We start from the raw sequence: 13,659 nt of genomic DNA on the forward strand, positions 1-13,659 counted from the left end.
AATAGCACGCTGAATTTTAGTTTTATTGTTTTTCATCTTGGGCCATGGTTACATCTCATTGTTAAGAGGACTTACCATCAGAAGATTTAACACCTTACAAGTTATATATACACAAGTGCTCTAAATGAATTTTTTTATGGATTTCCTTTGGCAAAAAATGCATATTCATAATGGAGTGAATTTTCTTTTTTTTACCAACAACAAGCAAACGCCCATATTCTTGGGTCTTTCGGTAAAGTCACGTAGATAGGCTCAAAGAAATTAACAAAAAACTACGACGTTTCGATTGCAACACAAGCGTTCGTCATCCCCTCTTTTTTCATTCCCCCTCTTTTTTCTTCCTGATGACGAACGCTTGTGTTGCGATCGAAACGTCGTAGTTTTTGGTTATTTTCTTTGATCCTATCTACGTGACTTTACCGGAAGACCCAAGAATATGAATTCCTGCAGTCACGAAAATTTTAAGTCAAGAAGCAAACCGTCCTTTTGTCCTATTTGCAATTAACACCCCTCACCATCTTTATAATTTCTTGAGTGATAATTATCGGCAAGATAATTGGGTTTGAGAACTTAAAGAGATGAATGTTCCTTTCCTGCACAGTTTCAGTTTGGAAAACATTGCGTCTGCCTGCTTCCGTGTAATGCAGTATTTGTCTGCACTGGTGAAGCAGTCAAGCATGACCGAGATGTTTAATCATGAACATATTTTGTTCGCGAGTACCAGGGCAATGTGAGATATCAAACCACTGCTGTGCAGTAGCGCAGCAGTTTTAATTGACGTGCCGTGCAAGCTTCCTATCAGTTGGGAGATAATTATCATGGTCTCATTAAGAAGTTTGTTAGTAAACATAGTTTTGATGTTTATAACTAAATCTATTTATAAAAAAACAACTTAATGTGCTAAGGTAATAAAAAAACATTGAAATTTATAGATTTAATAATTTGGATATATTGGCTTATTATCTTTTTTGATGCATATCTTGACTAGAAAAAAACCTTTTTGAAAAAAAATCTAAATACATCTTTACCACTTATTTGAAACCCGTGAAACTTGCTACTGCTGCCCTCGTTCACAACAGCTGACACGTGAACAATAACAGCCCAAATGATGATGGCACAGCTTACCTCGTAGAAGAACTTCAAAACCCATTGCTGTGTCAGGGTAGTCACCTGTCTCAGCTTTCCCAGGATCATCTTTTTTTTGAGGTAGTTGCTGCCCTCTGAAATCTCTTTCCAAGTTTTTGTCATTGACATAATACTAGTCCATTAAAGACAACGCAGTTACATTTATGTCTTCCCCCATCCGGTGTTGTGAAATATTCTTCTTCTCGTGTTTTCTCCCTGCATTTTGTACCTCTGCAGGTGGCAACCCTATTGCCGACACTGGTCTGAAATAATGCCGCTGGCTGTTTGACGCGTTCCCGCAGGTGTCTGGTAAAGTGGCTGGAGATCAGGAACGCCTGCCCCATGTGCAACAAGCCGGTGGCCCAGCACGTGGAGCAGACACCCGTGAGCCTGGCGCAGGCCGAGGAGCTCATCTAGTGTCGCCGCCCTACATCCCGTGCCGCGTCAACGTCGTCTGGGGCAACGGGCACATCGCTCGTGAGGCCAGGGACCTGGCCGAAATCAGGGGTGGGGGCGTGGGCCTGAGGGGACCCATTTACTTTCAGTGGGGGCCCCCTTTAAACCGGGGAAAACTGAGCTCGAGCCTTTACGGCCTGCGCTTTAATCCAGTCCTGCCTGTGCCCCTGAGGGCCTGGAGATGAGGGGGGCAGTGACGAAGCGAGAGAGCATGGCATGTGTTAGTCACTGAATAATTGGCTCATGGTTTCCTATGGTGATGTATTCAGTGCTGGATTAAGGTGCAGGCCACGTGGTCCGAGACCAAGGTCCCTATTATTATTTTCCCAACGGGTCCACTATGGTTCTGTGTAAACTGCAGGGATTTAGTTGATGCACATTTTATTGTGAATTTGATGGAATTGTAAGAACAATGCCACCTGCTTTTGGCCTTTTTTGCGAGCTTACTAATCTCCTTAATTTAAATTCTACCGCAATATGGAAGCCAGCGATGTTGTCATGTTAGCAGTGATGCAAATGCGTACACTGCTTAACTGCCAAGCAGTGTTATAGTTCATGCACATGCAACAGAACGCCCCGCTATCTTTCATGAACGACTATTACAGCCAAAATATTTGGTCTGCCACTGGGATACAGACCCTTCAGGAAGCATAACGCCACTTACAGCACCACCTTTGCCCGGCGCAGCTGGAGCCCTCATCGTCTTGAGTCTAGGACCCCAGGAAACCTTAATCCAGCTCTGTTATGGTGTGTATCTATAATAATAATGATGATACATTTTCTGAGGGTTTTCTCCAAGCGCCTCCCACTTGAAAACACTCATTAATTAGCTGAAAACTTGGTAATATGTCGAGGACCACAGAGCTGAGACATGTGTTGGCTCCGGCTTACCGCCTGGCTGCCCACCCCACTTGCCTGTGGTTCCTCGTGCACCTCTGATTCTTTCTCTTCCAGAGTGAATGGATTCTGTGCGACACATTAAAAGTTTAAATAATTATTATCATCATTATTATCCAAGAAAGCCTCACCGAGTCTCAAAACTCTGTACCAGGCAGATGCTGCATTTGGATGTTTGGCCAATTGCACATGATGAGTATTTGGAGGGAAACCTATGGGTGGTGTGGAAATTATTGTACTTGTTGAAGTGCAAGACGAAGAGCAGGGAATACATAATTCTGCCACAAATATACCTTATTACAATGCTAACCCGGTAAAATGCCAATGTTACCTTCATTGAAGCTCACTGTGAGGAGGGAGACTTGTTCATTATATTCATACTAGTTAATTTCCAAAAATGTATCCCATGTTGAAGTGTATTCTCTCTTATAACTTTGAAGAGCGGTTAAACTAGTTGGCGAGGTAGTGCCTATGTTGTTGAAGTTACTTACCACTTATGTGTGATTGGTGGCTCGCTTGCCGTAATGGGCCGACTTAAATGAATTCAACCATTGTTACCCCATAGCTGACGTATTGGCTGGTAAGTTTCCAGCTTGTATTTTGTCCCAGATAATAACCGAACTGTAAACAATCTTTTTAAACTGTACATAGTTTTTTTTGTATTTTGTATAAAATATTAACACTAAAATGCATGTTAATAATTAGTATTAAGATATTTTTAAAAGCACTTTTCTTATAATTTTTGTTTGTTTATTTAACATCCATGCCTAACCCACATATACATTTATATAGAGCAAATCGCTCATTCAAAATATTGGGCTGATGTTTACCACTAGGCAAGCCGAGTAAATACATCACAATGGACAGCCGTCTGTTGGTTAAAATGCTGAAAGGTCATTGTTGTAGTTTCTTGTGTTTGGCACTTGTGTAACAATACTATATAAACAAGGCAGTGTCTTTCACAGCATCCAGAAATTTAGGATATGTTCACCATTGCACGAAAAACGCAAGCGGAATCATACGAAAGGCACCCTCGTTTCTTTAGGTTCGTCTTATTGCATTTAGCCGAATTCTTGAGTCACGCCATTTAAACATGGCTGCCTGCATAATGATATGAGGCTTTTTCTTATTTTGTGCGTGTATTTTTGACGATGCCACTGATGGCAGTGGTGCAATCTTCATATGGATTGTGGCCTATGGACAACTAGTGGCTCATGGAAGGATTGCAAGTGGTTAGCAGTTTAAGCGATATTTTACTTTTATTAATTTGCCATACTTCACCTCTGGTCAACTGTTTGGATTTGGGACTTCATGGTGGTGTGACTAGAATTGTTGTGGTGGGCCTATGTACTTTGTTTCCATGACCAATGAAAACCGGGCCCAACCCTGCTGAATAATGGCCTGGATTCTCATGGTCGATGTGAAAGGAGTAAAAGCATGTTGAATCAAATCTCCTTTCTATATCTCCTAACATTAATGATACAACATATGTATATGTTTTAATCTATTGCCCGATTCATATTCTTAGGTTTTTTTCGGTAAAGTCACGTAGGTAAAACATTAAAATTAATGAAAGTAATTAATGAAAGTAAAATGTTTTACCTACGTGACTTTACCAAAAAAACCTAAGAATATGAATCATTGCAGTCACGAAAGCTTCAAATCTAGAACTATTGCCCGATTGACTCATTGGCTTTCCAGGAGTGTTGTTTAAGCAAGCAAATGGAAATGAGGCCCCATGAGCTCACCTGCTCCAGCTTCATCGCTTTCCCTCTCTGCAAGCTGGAGTGCGATGGTTAGGAAGACTTATTTGTTTAAAATTATTGTATACCAACTCATCATGCTGTGTTTCGGAGGATTACAAAATAAATTTGCAGACTGTTGTCAATTCACTGCTGGACAAAGACATCCCCTACACTGCGTCAGTCAAGGAGCTTGTTTGACCGTCCTTTGCCACGCTTTGTCAGAGTGGATTGGTGAAGAGCTGGCCCGAGAACCAGTGCAGATTTCACTTGCCACTGATATTAGCAAACATGGAGTGAGTCAGGGCCCAGCTTTGTAAAGCAGAATTCGTTTGGCCATGATGGGTTGCCATGGAAAGAAATTGCTGTCTGACTCAGCCCACAAACTGCACACTTTCTACTGGACATGAAAGCAATGTACTCGGGATCCAAATTGATCAAGAGTTGACACTTTACCCTGTCTCAGTTCTTTGATTTAAAGGGAGCTGCCAGAGCCAGTCTTGCAGTTGCGTGTCTAGTTCAGCTGTTTGAAATTGGTTAATCTCGCGTACAAAACACATAATTGCTTGATAATAATAACAATGTATTTGATAATCATATTTTCAGGTGATTCAAATAACACGTACATTTACATTATGATGACAAATGCGTGTAGTAGTAGTGGTTATCTCCAAAAAGCACTTCTTTTTTGTAATTAAATATAAGTACTTTTTTGTACGTTGTATATGTATTATTTCCCCATTACATTAATGCAATGCACTTACAAAGGGTAATATTTTTATTTTATCGGTGTTGGCTGTAAGGAAAGGACAATCCCACAGTGTTTCAACCACTTAAATTGAGTTATTAAATAGTAACCATGCACTTATTTAACACCATTTAGGACCTACCAGAACAAAAGCGCAAAGTTTTGTAAATAAAGGCAGGTTCACGTTGAGAGGCTAAACACCATTATATGATTGCCTGCTAATACTGACTCTTTTGACCATTAATGAGCATTCATTCCTTATCCACTTCTGATAAATTGCCCTACCTTGGGTTGTCCTCTATTCTGTCTGAGCACATTGGTTACGTGAGGTGGCTTATACAAAGAGCATGGCCTACATTGTGATTCATTACAACTCAATCTGGCTTTATATAACGTCTACATGCAACCACATCTCATGACACTGTACAGAACAGTGGGCATATTTATGTTATAGAGTGTAAGAGACGGACGGTCATAGGTGGAGTTATAAAATGAAGGTATTGAGTATTCATGTGAACAGAGGCAGAGAGTGGACAGCATGGATGACTTGGAGAAAAGAGAGTTCCAGACCATGAGGGCAGCAAAAGAGAAGGAGCGACCTCGCACTGAATTACGGTTGACTGGGGACTCAGCTGCTGCTGGCTGCGGTCTGCCAAATGAGACCGGGTGGCACATGGGGATGGAGATTAAAATGGTACAGAAATGGCTGTTTGCTTCAATTGAATAAATCAATTCAGTGACGTTTGCAGATATGAATGATCTCGCAGCCACGGGTAGCTTTAAAGAGAACAAATGCTGGTCTCATTTTATTCAAAGTGTCAAAGGTGAATTGCAATTAAAGGAAATAAAAATAGCCGTGCTGTACAACATATGCACAAGGTTGGAACCATTAGTTTTTAGTTTTTCTGCAAGGGTTTTTTTTTATTTGTGCTTTGAATATTATTTAATAAAATGCCAATGATTTATTTAAGTGATATGATTTTCCCCTTAAACAATAACACTTATACAGATTATATACCATTGGTGAAATTAATTTTCTTTTTTGTAGTTTTAATTTTATTTAGTGAATTTGTGTTGGTGTTAGAAAGTTGAGAGTTTATTTAATCATGCTAATTACACGTATTACACAGCTTTTGTCGAAATGCACTATTTTTTTGTTCAAGAACACCGTGTTAATGTCAACTAATGAGGTGCTGTTCTTATAACTGCTATTGTTTGATGCAGCATTAATTTAACTCACAAAATATGTAGTGAATTAAAATCTAGCTGCTGCTGCTGCTGCTTGTGCGTTTGAACATTAATAATTAATTTTTGGGTCCGGCCACGTAATGATCCGACCAAATATTTGCACCAATTGTTTCAACTCACCGGCAAGGTGTAGAGCAATTTTCATAACGAAATGTGGTGATAGGCACGCCATTTTGTTTGGAAATTGCACCAAACATCAGGGAAACTTTCCCAGGTGTCAATAATGAGAAACCAGGAAGTGAGATGGTGGAGAGTTTCATGACACATTTTGTCATGATGATGTGGCTTAACCGAGAAAATAATTACGATCTTAATATTGGCTGCGAAAACCTACATCTTAAGTTGTATTTTAAGTTATTGCATTCATACCAGAATGATGGCCAATTGTTTTTTTGGGTTTGTGCTTTAGATTGTATTAATTTTGTTTTTGAAATGTGCAAAATAAAGATTCAAAGGAAAAAAAAATATCCTCAAAAATACGAGTGACCGGTGATTCACAGACATTAATGAAACAATATTGCACCCCCATATTCTTTGGGCCTTTCGGTAAAGTCACGTAGATAGGTTCAAAGAAAATAACAAAAAACTAAGACGTTTCGATTGACTTAAAGCTTTCGTGACTGCAGGAATTCATATTCTTGGGTCTTTCGGTAAAGTCACGTAGATAGGATCAAATAAAATAACAAACAATAACAAAAAAATACGACGTTTCCATCGCAACACAAGCAGTCGTCATCAGGAAAAGGGGCTTAGCTCCTAAAGGCAAACTGTTTATAAATGTCAGCAGCATGGGTGGGGCAGCTAATGTTAATGTAAGTGATGGGCACCAATTAAAGGGCTGCCAGGTAACAATTAGCATGTTAAAGTAAGATCGGTGAGTGGCCTCCACGGCAAGCACGCTGAGGTGGCTATGCTAATGTGAGAAATTAGCATGTTAATGAGGGATCGCAGAGCCACGCCACATCGAGGTACGGCGCGCGAAGGTGCCAATATTAAGCGTGAGAAATGTAACCTGTTAACGTAGTTGTTATTTTCGGCTCTCCGATTTTACATTAACAGGTGAAATTTCTCACACCAACACAGCCACCAACACATGCTAATCTCTCACATTAGCATAGCCACCTCAGCTCGTTCGCCGTGGAGGCCGCTCACCGATCTGCCATTAACATGCTAATTGTTACCTGGCAGCCCTTTAATTGGTGGAAACCCACCGCCAATCGTGGTCGCTGCCCATCATTAACATTTGCTGTCCCGCCAATGCTGCTGACATTTGGGCTACGCCCGTTTTAAACCTTTATAAACAGTTTGCCTTTAGAAGCTAACCCCCTTTTACTGATGACCGCTTGTGTTGCGATCGAAACGTCGTAGTTTTCTGTTCTTTTCTTTGAACCTATCTACGCGACTTTACCGAAAGACCTAAAACATATGAATTCCTGCAGTCACGAAAGCTTTAAGTCAAGATTGCACCCAAATTTTACACAAATATCCTTTATAAAATTAGGGTGGTCTGAAAACACAATTGTAAACAACAACCACTGTATTTACAACTACATTTGCCACACACCTAGCTTGACAATCAAGAGAAGCTGCACAGGCGTTCTTTATTTTCCTCAGTGATAGTATTTTTCATAATTTTGTTAATCCCACTGCTGCATGGAGGACGCCCCACGCCATGTTATTTTTGGGATTTGTTTGGCCATACTTCACTATTTCGCTCGGTGCAGGTTCGTGAAGGGGGAATCCCGGTACCGATTCAGATAGCGCTCGACACTGATAATGTTAGCCAGAGTGGGAATCAACTCGGGACACTACCATTGGTTGATTGTGTTGGTGTTCTAAAGATCTTCTTGGTTCTTTCGGTAAAGTCACGTAGAAGGGAAGTAATAAAATAATAATAAACTAATAAAAATAAAACAATAAAATAATTCTCACGACGTTTCGGCCACAACGCAAGCAGCCGAAACGTCGTGAGAATTATTTTATTATGTTTTATTTTTATTATTGTATTACTTCCCTTCTACGTGACTTTACCGAAAGAACCAAAAAGATGAATCCCTGCAGTCACGAAAGCTTTGAATTGGTCTAAAGATGTTCGTCAAAAGTTAAAAAAACACATTCTAAGAAACGAACCCACTTGAACAAGATAACGCGTATTTGTTGAGATAATCCATGTTTAAACATATTTTTAAAACGGCAAATTCAATGTTACATTTACTTTTTTGTGTGAAAATACTATTAAGTAACTCATCTTAATTTAAGCAAATACAGACAACCCTAAACAAAATTTATTTAGCATTGTTGTGAATGAAAAAACATTCAAATGTGTATTGACTTCAGCGTGAATTCAAGGATGTGGCCAAAATTCACCTCGAAGAGATGTAATGCAGCACCTACTATAATGTAACTTTCCAACAGAGGGCGTTTAACCTCAAATTTGGAAAAACTGAAGAACTGGTGCAGTACCTTGTACATTATTTTGTTCATGTTCCAAACCTATCCGTATTGCCGTTGCCTTTACAGCTGCGTGAACATATTTTAGGCCGATATATATAGTTAAACGTAGCAATATACCGATATATGAGAACGTGTACTCTGATGCGAGATGCCAGCCTCCAGCCGGTGACATTTTGCTTCGAGAAACTCTTTCATGGGGTATGTTAACCTTGTAGTGTGATAGTGTCGTCTGTTTTCACCCCTTGTACTATGCTCTACTGCAGACATGCGTGTGGACGTTTTCGGCTGCAGTATTGCTCAGGCTAGTTGGCACACGTATGGGGCAGAGTTGGTTAGTGTCAGCTTCCTTTACCATCTAGGACAACTGGAAAGTCTTGCTTAATCCTGCTTTTGCTTGAGATGTTGGGTTTTCGGTGCATTGGTTACCTTTTCAGAGAGAGGCTGCGTTCTTTAAGGTGGTTGTGTCACTTCTACCACCTACTCCGACAACTCAAATGTTAATGTCATACCACTGCTAGTCCACATTGTTTCTGTTGGTAGTGTGTTGTCGACTATGCTATGTGTATTATGGCGTTTTCTTGACATGAATGCGCATAGTTGAATGACACCATCAGATCTCGTTTCATTTCCAGCTTTTCTGTAACGTACTTTCAATGTAATACGATGCTGCATTTCTTTTGCGTGTTGCTATTGCGAAAATCAACGTTGAAATTAACCACATGTTATGAACCCAGGTTACACTTGCGAAATAGGCAATTATTCATGCATAAGGCATACATTAGCAATGCTCCTGCGTGTTAACTGTTCAAATATTACTTTCAGGACTCGATGACGATAGGGCTATGCTTGGTTTTTTTGGCACTTTCCATTTAAATAGCATTTTTTTAAACACATTGTACATTTTTAAAAGGAAACGCTTAACATTTTCTCAAAGGGGCTGTAATATTTATAGGTTGAAAATTAAATCGGCAATGCAATGTACTCGATTAAACTTCGTCCCGTTTTGAGTTTGAAGGGTGCAGGATAATTGAATTATTTAGAATCGGATGCATTTGAAGAGGAGTGTTGGGAAATATAAAAATTATGTAAAAAGCTCTCTTCATTTAAATCGTTATGGAATTTCATTTTCAGAGTTGCAACGTAAAGTTTAAGACAAAGTTTGCTTTTTATGTGTTACCTTTAACATTATTGCTGCCATGTGTGTGGTCATAAATACAATTCTAGCACTTCCTGTAGCTTGAATGATGATTATTACACGTGCATTCCCATCTGCTTGTATCTAGGATAAACAATTGTACGGTTATAGAGTTAGTGCCGACTATTCAAAGTGCTCGGAGTTCATACATTTGTACATAACCCACCTAATCGTTCTGTGTGTGTGTGCCCACAAACTAGACTGCGTTGTAGTGCGTAGGACGTTTCCCAGGCACTACAAGCCCTATTATGGTATTTGATACAAATGCAATCGATTATTGTTACAGACTAAAATGTACATGACATAAATACAAATAAATATGAAAATATTAATAAACAGCTTGTTTTTCTTTCATGTCTCGACTTTTGTTGATGATGTACCTGGACATATTTGCACACCCAACGGATTTAATTAGTGTGCTGTCGATTTTAAACTATTTAAACCACATACTTGCGATTAGAACGGTTGGCTAGATTTCGTGCGAAAGAAGTTCAACATATCGATATTCAAAGCTATGTTCTTGGACGAATTTGAATGCAGATTTTCCTTTGAAGATTGGTCTCTGGCAAGAGAGTAAAAATACTGCTGACAGGCTATGGTTTAAAATGGTAAGGTTGACAATATATGTCGAGAAAAGCACTCACTGGACACTTTGGTAAATCGTTGCAGTATGTTTAAAAACAAAAGACTAAGTAGACTTGGGCAGGGCAAATTGACAAGACGAAGAGGCAGAATGCCAGACAAAGGAGGTATCGGTGGAGCTACAAGATGACCTCGTGTGTAGGAACAAGATGGATTGTAGTATCATGGCATCGAGAGAGATGGTGACATTGTGGTAAAGCCTTCATCCAGCAGTGGAGATGTCATGACTTATGCATTCAGAGTCGCTCATTACACAGGGAAACTTAGCAATGAGAGGCGTGCTTCATAATTCGTCCATCCTGTTCGGAAAGTGAATGCAAAATGTCATTAATCTTCTATAGATGTTGTTGCCTCATGCTGCACTTATTGACGATTGTCATTTGTGTTGATAATACAACAATGGAGGCGTGTGAGAGCAGCCACCTTTCGCTACACAATAATTTACTTATTGTGTTGCTGGTGGCACAGGTGCGCAGGTGTTGTATCGGAGCAATGAGCCGTTTTCAATGCATGTGAAACCTGCAGCAGCCAGGGTTTACGAACCCGAGTTGTCGCAACCAACCACGCTCCGTCTTTCCGCGCTTACCCATTTACCCCCCCCATTCAAATAGAAATTTACTCGTATCACGCTGCACGTGCCCGATAATTGTTAAACATCCCACGTGACGCGCTACGTAATTTCCGCTGTCGGCGTCACGTGTTCCATGTAGAACACGTGCACACGATTCATGCACATTCAAGTACATGGTGGTCCAGATGTCTTGTGACCCCCAATGTATTGACCCCGAACGTTTTTTAACTTTGAAATATTAATTTGTCTTATACTCGTAGGAACCTCCTGGTTACACCAGCCCACAGGGGATTATTGTGTCCGTCCGTCGTGCATCCAAAAATGGGAGGAGTGGGGCTGGGTGGAGAGGGGAGGGTGGGGAGGGGCTGGGTGGGGCTGGGTGGGGTGGGGCTGGGTGGGGAGGGGCTGGTCACCCCGTGGTGCCCTTATGAAACTCAACGTTTAACCTACTCACGCCGGCTTGTGCCCGCCCTCACAGTCGGCCATATTTCCAGAACACACCACGCCGCCGTTGACCCTGGCCATTGACCGAGCAACCCAACGTTCCTACCAGCTCCCTCCACATGAAAGTGTTTAATACATCTTAAATGGGGGTCGCAAGACATTTGGACCACCCTGTACACGTGCATTCTCGGAGCAGTGGCACATGATGCAGAACTGCGCTGTGGACCCGGCCACCACAGTTGGATCCCCAGCCACAGCTAACATCAGTGGCGAGTGATATCTGAACAATTTTCGACCTCCCTAGTAAGATCGAACAATCCTCTGACCGATACTGCATGGAGAGGATTGCAGCTTGCAGCGGATTGACAAAGGACTGCACATTTATCCTAAGTTAGGGGTGGTATGATTCACACTGCCAGTCTCCTACAATGTAATGAATTGTCATTACAATATAATTCACGAATAGAGATGATATATTATAGCATTGCAGTGATTGGTAGCGCCTCTAATGCTTACGTAATCCAATTTTGAAATTGGTAATTTTTAGGCAGGGAATAGTCTATTTCGTGTAGACCCTGGCTTGCATGTGAAAATCAGGATTACTTGAACTTACGTAGATTAAGTCAACTACACAAATTTATGTTAATACATTTTCCACACTTGAATCGTTGACGCCAAGTGTTACTACTCCAGAATGTGGCACTGGCGCCCTCCAGTGGAAGTTACTGAGATTGTCACAATAAACATCCGGCTCCCATAGACCTTTGCGAGACTATGTTTAAATGTTACGATATTGTATCTGCGATATGCAAATAAGAAGATACGGTTGTCTCTACGAATGAGTTCATGATTAACTTCTGTAAAGGTGTATATACAAATACGTATGTTTAGATCAATGATTTATTTCCTCTTTAAAAAAATATATAGAAGAGGCCAATAGCGTATATGTATTAAGGTTTTATACAAGTAGTTGACGTGTCCGCCAATTGAATTAGATCCTTCCTGGTCATTGAACATGATGAATGGGTTAATCTCGCGAGCTGCGTGAGATGTGCCTCCCCTCAATCTTGTTACGCAATGGCACATTACCCGTCTGACTCAATCCGGAAGGATCTCGGTTTCCATTATCAGCTTTGTGGAATTGTATTTAAAGGATCGACTTAAATGTTGACTTTAAACTTTCGTGACTGCAGGAATTCATATTCTATGGTTCTTTCGGTAAAGTCACGTGGATATAAAAAATATATAATAAGAATAAAATAATTAAAATGAACAAGCGACCGCTTGACTTAAAGCTTTCGTAGGAAATGATTTTATAGTAACAGGTTTTTACCCTTTCAACTGGTACAAAACTGACACCTTTATACAAGGCATCATGTTTGCAATAACCACAACACAAGCAGTCAAAATGCAAACAAAAAGAAACAACTCTGATGATGATAATGATATGCACTGTAGAGGAAATCATTTTGTTTGGGTCTTTCGGTAAAGCCACGTAGGTAGAAAATAATTTAAAAACATGTAACGGGAGAGCTGCTGAAGCAGGTCTACCGCTATATTTTTTCACCTGATGACGATTGCTTGTGTTGCGATCGAAACGTCGTGATATTTTTATTCACTTAATTTTATTATTTTATCTACTTTACCGAAATAACCATAGAATAGGATCTACCTAACCTGGTTAGTTTCATTATTCTTATCCCCTCTGAGAGGAGGTTAACGAACATGTTATCAATTTGTGTGGATTTATTGTACAGTTTTTATATTTTTGTAAATCCATTGGCTGACGAAGGCGGCCCCAAATAGTTATTTAACCATAGTTCAGCTAGATCCTGTGGGTTAGTGCAGTCGGGTCCAGGAACTTTTCAGATAGCACTCACTTTGGCCGGGAATCGAACTCACTCTATGACAATTGCAGCGCAATTGTTCAGGGTTAAGATGTGTTACATTAACTAAATTGTGGAATAGAGTACTGTGTGAATAAGATGTATTATTGTTCGGCAATAAGCGCCCCAACCATTACTTTAAAACTAAATTACTATGTTCTGTATCATTCACAACCGCAAAGGGTTCACTCTCTTGTCATTTGCAATCTTATGTAACACATTTGCCCCGTGGTCAAACCGGATTTTCAAGT

The 13,659-nt window shown here is 40.3% G+C and overlaps 1 protein-coding gene and 1 non-coding gene across 4 annotated transcripts in view; both read left to right on the forward strand.

Moving 5' to 3' along the window:
- LOC144935122 (RING finger protein 122-like) overlaps positions 1-10,201 on the forward strand; it is a 66,868-nt gene extending 56,667 nt beyond the window's left edge. For all 3 annotated transcript variants that reach the window (XM_078861549.1, XM_078861550.1, XM_078861552.1), the window contains exon 6: positions 1,428-10,201. In XM_078861549.1, the coding sequence (XP_078717675.1) occupies positions 1,428-1,542 (115 nt within the window). In that variant the 3' untranslated portion in view covers positions 1,543-10,201. The remainder of the gene's footprint in view (positions 1-1,427) is intronic.
- A 2,316-nt stretch (positions 10,202-12,517) lies between these two features.
- LOC144935286 (small nucleolar RNA U13) lies at positions 12,518-12,621 on the forward strand. Its single transcript, XR_013637285.1, has one exon. It is a non-coding gene; the product is annotated as a small nucleolar RNA U13 (small nucleolar RNA).
- The last annotated feature ends 1,038 nt before the right edge of the window (positions 12,622-13,659 follow it).

The sequence above is a fragment of the Lampetra fluviatilis genome, chromosome 12 (assembly GCF_964198595.1).
Source record: "Lampetra fluviatilis chromosome 12, kcLamFluv1.1, whole genome shotgun sequence".
Taxonomy (NCBI): domain Eukaryota; kingdom Metazoa; phylum Chordata; class Hyperoartia; order Petromyzontiformes; family Petromyzontidae; genus Lampetra; species Lampetra fluviatilis.